The 6190-nt window shown below is 40.1% G+C and overlaps 1 protein-coding gene across 1 annotated transcript; it reads right to left on the bottom strand.

Moving 5' to 3' along the window:
- Positions 5400-5906, bottom strand: LOC109838526 (pentatricopeptide repeat-containing protein At1g61870, mitochondrial-like). The gene has a single exon (XM_020406959.1). The coding sequence runs from the start codon at positions 5904-5906 to the stop codon at positions 5400-5402; it is 507 nt and encodes a 168-aa protein (XP_020262548.1).

Here is a 6190-nt window from a genome sequence, read left to right as displayed (position 1 = left end):
CAATCTTGCGTGTTTGTATTGTTTTTATATATATATTGCTTTAAGTTATTTTTTAAATTTTGTTTAGGTATTACTTTTCAAGTTGTTCCTTTATTACCAAACTGATTGATTTCCGCATTAAGCTAAGGAGATCTAGTTGGTACATCTAGCCAAAAATTTTTCACCATGTGCTAATTCTCAATAACTAATACCAAAGCTAGCTAGTTATGTCAACATTTAATATGAGAGCTAATTTTCTCGACATCGTAATCATTTCAAATGGGTTAAGAGGCGCTAGATCTTCGAGAGATTTACTAAACCACCCCTTTAATGAATAAAAATAAACTTATTTATTGATAAAGATAGTAGTAATATTCCTTTCTATTTCCAGCATCTAACATTTTTTACTTTGTGTCAAATGTGGAATGATTTTTTTCTTCTTCTCTGAATTTTATTCTAAACAGATAATCACATGCAAGTACCGAAAAATACATGCACAAAGGAGCTACATAGGTTGGGAATTGAGAAAATATGATGCTGAATGTGTTGGTGGGCCAATCCTCTTTTGATACTTGGTGGACAAGTATAATAAAACCTGATGAGCAAGAAAGTAAAGCTTACCGGACAAAGCCTGATCGGAAAGTTTGCTAAAGCACGATGAACGAACTGTTGAACAAGACTTGTAGCCTATTTAAGAAATCTTGTTAGTCTTGATGAAAGTAAATTTTAAGTGCGGTTTAGCACTTGTAAAAGTAATATTTTTGTACTTTGTGAGGGCATGTATAAGATATTATAGGTTTGGTTCGGATAGTGATTCAATTGTATTTTATTTGCTGTATGGATTTTATCTCAAAGAGAAGAAAGGATAACTTTTGGTCGTGGATGTAGGCAATATTTGCAAAACTATTTAAATTTCTTGGGTTTGATTGGCACCTATCTTGTTATTTTTTTATTTTCGTTAAACTGTGTTTGCACCTATTTGATTCCACGACTATTTGTGCTACAGATCTTAGGATAGTGAAAGATTGCAATCTTGTGGCGCACGATCTCGTCAGGAGATCGATGGATTTTTCTTGAACAAATCAAAGTAAGATATTTGGGATGAAATCTGAAGAGCAAAGGTGATGTGAATATGAACAATTTCTCATAGCTTTATCCTTCAGCTGAGAAAGGTGAAGGATGTTCTGATTCAACAGGCTTGACAAAAGTGTTGAAAGGGAAGGACGTGAAGCCAGATAATGTAGCGAGCGGGATTTGAGCTCGAGCTAAGATGTGTGGGCATGATTTGGATTTGTAGTTCTTATAACATCGTGAACAATGTCCTTGATGAACATTGGAAGTTTCAGATGTGATAAAAATTTAAGGGAAAATTGCTTGGAGGAACCAAAATAAGTTAGAGCAAGCATCCTCCTAGTCCTCCCTGTAATACCCCAACCCTTGAGAGGGTGATGTGATTAGTATTGATAGATTTGATTGGAATACTCATACCACCAAGATGCATCTTCTTTTCGGGAACCCAACTCTTAGAAACTCCAAAGTTAAGCGTGCTTGGTCTTGAGAAATTCTAGGATGGGTGACCCCCTGAGAAGTTTTCCAAGGAGCGCGTGAGTGAGGACAAAAACGTGCTGAAAAGACATGTGGTGATTTGTGAGGCCAGTCCATCAGATCTAGTAGCGTACCGATTCCGGGAGTCCGGGGCGGGGCGTTACAAATGGTATCAGAGCAAAGCCAACCGGAATTGTGAGAGCTAAGTGCTATGCGGCGCAAAGTGCTACGTCAAGAGGGCGGGAGCCACCTCTTGAGGCCGTAGGAGCCACCTCTAGAATCTCACATGGATGGTATGGTCTTGGATGATATGATTTGGCGCAACGAGGACGTTGCGAGTTTAAGTGGGGGAGATTGTAATACCCCAACCCTTGAGAGGGTGATGTGATTAGTATTGATAGATTTGATTGGAATACTCATACCACCAAGATGCATCTTCTTTTCGGAAACCCAATTCTTAGAAACTCCAAAGTTGAGCGTGCTTGGCCCGGAGAAATTCTAGGATGGGTGACCTCCTGGGAAGTTTTCCCGGGAGCACGTGAGTGAGAACAAAACGTGCTGAAAAGACATGTGATGGTTTGTGAGGCCAGTCTATCAGATCTAATAGCGTACCGACTCCAGGATTCCGGGGCGAGGCGTTACACTCCCCAGCCCCAAAACCATAACCCCAAATCCTTAAATTGAAATATAAGCGCAAGTGCACGTCAAGAGGGCTGGAGCCACCGTCTTGAGGCCGTAGGAGCCACTCTAGAATCTCAACATGCGGATGGTATGGTCTTGATGATATATTTGCGCGCAACGAGGACGTGCGAGTTTAAGTGGGGGAGATTGAATACCCAACCCGTTGAGAGGTGATGTGATTAGTATTGAAGCATTTGATTGGCATATACTCATACCAACCAAGATGCATCTTCTTTTTCGGAACCCATTTCCTTAGAAACTCCAAAGTGCGTGCTTGGCCCGGTAGAAAATTCTAGGATGGGTGAACCTCCTGGGAAGTTTTCCCCGGGAAGCACCGTGAGTGGGAGAACACAAACGTGCCTGAAAAAAGACATGTGATGGTTTGTGAGGCCCAGTCTATCAGATCTAATAGCGTACCGACTCCAGGATTCGCGGCGAGGCGTTAACATTCCCAGCCCCAAAACCATAACCCCCAAATCCTTAAATTGAAATATAAGCCGCAACCCAAGCCCCTCCCTCTCCCGCTCTGCTGTCCCCGACCGCTTCGCCCACTCGCCGTCCTTTGATCCCGCTTACTCTCTCACCTCCGCCCCCTCCGCGATCATACCGAACACGTGGTGCTCCTCCGCCATGTTCCTCCCCGACGGCTTCTCCTCCCTCCAAAACCGCGGGAGCCTCGATGTTCTCCCGTAAGTTCCGCAAGCTCCACCCTTCCGCTTCTGCCCGACTGGGTCGAGACTCAGCTCTCCCGTCCCTCGCCGCCGGTCTCATGTACCCACCGACCAGATTCTGTCCAACGGCTCCCCGTCATCATCGTCAGGCCTATTGCATGTGTCTTTTAGGTTAGATTTGGATCGAAAACCCTAATTTTGTTATAACTTAAATTGAGAATTTGGGGCTTTTGATTAGATTTGGTGGCAAAGAGGGTGTCGATTTTGTAACTTGAATCATGGAATCAAATCAAAGATTGATTGTCGATTCTCTTTTGTGTTTGAGCCCCCCTTTGTGTTTATTGCTGTTTATTTCTTTGGTTTTGCTCGTTTTAATGAATTGCTGAATTACTCATGTTATTTTTTTTTAAATTTTAGGTGTTAGAAGTTAGTTGGCAAGTCTTGATGGGAGAGGAATTAACGAAAAGCCCTGGCTTTGCTGTGTGGGCTTAGATTAGGGATGGGGAGGATGATACAGATTCATTCGAGCCCGTCCGATCAGAATATGCACAGTTCTTGGGGCTTTGCTGTTGATGATGATGATGAGAAGGAGAACAAAAAATAACTTCGATCCTATCTTGTAGATTTCTCAGGGGATGATGACGAGGAGGAGAGCAAAAGACAAGTTCTTGTTCCCTTTTTAATTCAACTTCGGATCATTCTATGTGCAAATTCATGTCGTATACGAATCTACAAATAGAATCTCTTGCAATGTGGTTATTAGTTAGTTGGTTTTGTACAAATTTGTCATTTGGACGGTTAACAGAGTTCATCGGTTTGTAAAATTTGATAAGGAAATCGAAGTCAACTTGTTTAATTTTGCTATAAAATTATGTTTGTCCTTCATGTGACAAGCCATCTTAGAATTGCTCCAGATGTCCTTTTATGAGAAAATCTTAGGCTCTTAAACAATACATATCAGGACAAATGTCACATATTAACTACAAATATCACATATTAATATCCAGGTGTCCTTTTATGTGATATTTGTAGTTAATATGTGATATTTGCTATGTTATTCAAGTTTTTTATATTTATATGATTTATTACACTTGCTTATGTGACATATGATAGTTTCATATGACATATGACGGTTTCATGTCATATATGCTGTTTTAATGTGATATTTGTTGTTTATACGTGACACTTGGGTGTTGTATATGATATTTGGGTGTTGTATGTGATATTTGGATATTGCTTGTGACATTTGTTGTTTATTCGTGACATTTGAGTGTTGTATGTGATATTTGGCTGTAATTTATTGATAGTGAATGTGCTTATTTGTCACATGGCTGTAATTTGTTTATACGTGACACATGGCTGTAATTTGTTATATGTGATATTTAGATCTAATAGAGTCATCCCACATGTGCTTATTTGTCACATGATATACTTATTTGTCACATGTGGAATGACTCTATTAGATGTGACTTATATCACATACAACCCATATAACATTGAAATATCACATGATATGCTTTTGTCATATGTGGAATGACTCTATTAGATGTAACTTATATCTGTTGTATGTAATATTTGGGTGTTGCTTGTGATATTTGTTGTTTATACGTGATATTTGGGTGTTGTATTTGATATTTGGATGTAATTTATTAATAGTGAATGTGTCACGTATAAACAACAAATATCACAAGCAACACCAAAATATCACATACAACACCCAAATATCACATACACCACCCAAATATCACATACAACACCCAAATATCACGTATAAATAACAAATGTCACAAGCAACACCTAAATATCACATACAATACCCAAATATCACGTATAAATAACAAATGTCACAAGCAACACCTAAATATCACATACAACACCCAAATATCACAAATAAGATCTAAATATCACATATAAGGTAGAGTCACATGTAAGATAGAATTGTCACATATAACATTGAAATATCACATGATATGTTTATTTGTCACATTTACGATTAATTGTGATACATATATGTTCCCTGATTTTCCAATTTAACCTTGAATAACTAAGAAACGTAACAACACTCCCAAATTAAACTCTAATTGGATCAAAATCATCCTTACAAAGGATTTCAATCCATCAAACAAAAATACATCAGGAAGTTACAATCCCAACCCACCAGTCCATTTTCGTTGTAGAACCAATCTACAATAATGTGCAGTACAAACAATGAACTTAAAACTCAAATTTAAAGCAAACAAATTTCCCTCTTCTTCTTCTTCTTCTTCATTCCTTTTTTTTGGGTGCACTGAATTAGGTACAAATCTTATGTCCTCTCCCCCAAAAAATCATCTTTTGTTCTCTTTCTCATTATCATCATCAACAGGAGAGCCCCAAGAATTATATAGATTATGATCGGACGGGCTCAAGTGAATCTACATCATCCTCCTCATCCCTAATCCAAGCCCACACATCTGCATCATTGCCTTCTCAACCTCCTCCTCGTCCTCATTTGATTTTCTCCCTGAGCCCACAACTTCTTTGTTAATTCTTCACCAGTCCATTCACTAGCATCTTCATCGTCTTAAACCCCGGCATCCAATTTTTCCCCATTGCATCCTTATAAACTCCCATGGCAGCCTCAAAATCCCCACTCTGACACAAATAATGTATCAAGCCAAAATAACAACGACCCTCTCCAGACACAACCCTTTTCTTTCCCATCTCCTCATACACTCTTTTAGCCTCCTCCAACATCCCTTCTTTACAAAATCCAACAATCAAAAGATTATATATCACCCAATTCGGCTTCATCCTCTTCGACAACATCTCCCTATACAAATCCTTCGCCTCCCTCATCCTCTTCAACTTACATAGCCCCCCAATCCTCACATTATACACTAAATTCGAATTCGGGTTTAACCCATACACTTTCATCAACCCCAAAATCTTATCTACGTCCTCCAACTTCTGCTCCCTATAGAAACCTGAGATCACATTAGTAAAAGTGGTCGAATTGGGCTTAATTTTCCTCTTCATTTCATCGAACATGGAGTAGGCGGAGCGAGTGGAGCATGATTCAACGAACAACTTGATGAGGGTGTTGTAAGTGTCAATGTCTGGGACAATATTGTAGGGCTCGATGAGGTCAGTGAAGAACTTGGCGGCGGTACGGTGGTCGCCGGTGAGGATGGAGGTGAAGAGGAGAGAGTTGAGGGTTTGGGTGGAGGGATGGGAGCGGAAGGCGGAGGTGGCATCGTCGAGGAGGCGGGCTTGGCCGAAGAGGACAATGGAGTGGGACACGTTACCGACGGAGAGGAGGGGTGGAGGAGGGA

Source organism: Asparagus officinalis, chromosome 4, assembly GCF_001876935.1.
Source record: "Asparagus officinalis chromosome 4, Aspof.V1, whole genome shotgun sequence".
NCBI lineage: Eukaryota > Viridiplantae > Streptophyta > Magnoliopsida > Asparagales > Asparagaceae > Asparagus > Asparagus officinalis.
The sequence above is the reverse complement of the archived record's forward strand: the minus strand, read 5'-3'. Positions and strand labels throughout refer to the sequence as shown.

What these genes read in the sequence shown, in the direction of transcription:
- LOC109838526 (XM_020406959.1), bottom strand. Translation starts at nt 5,906, where the DNA reads ATGTTCGATGAAATGAAGAGGAAAATTAAGCCCAATTCGACCACTTTT.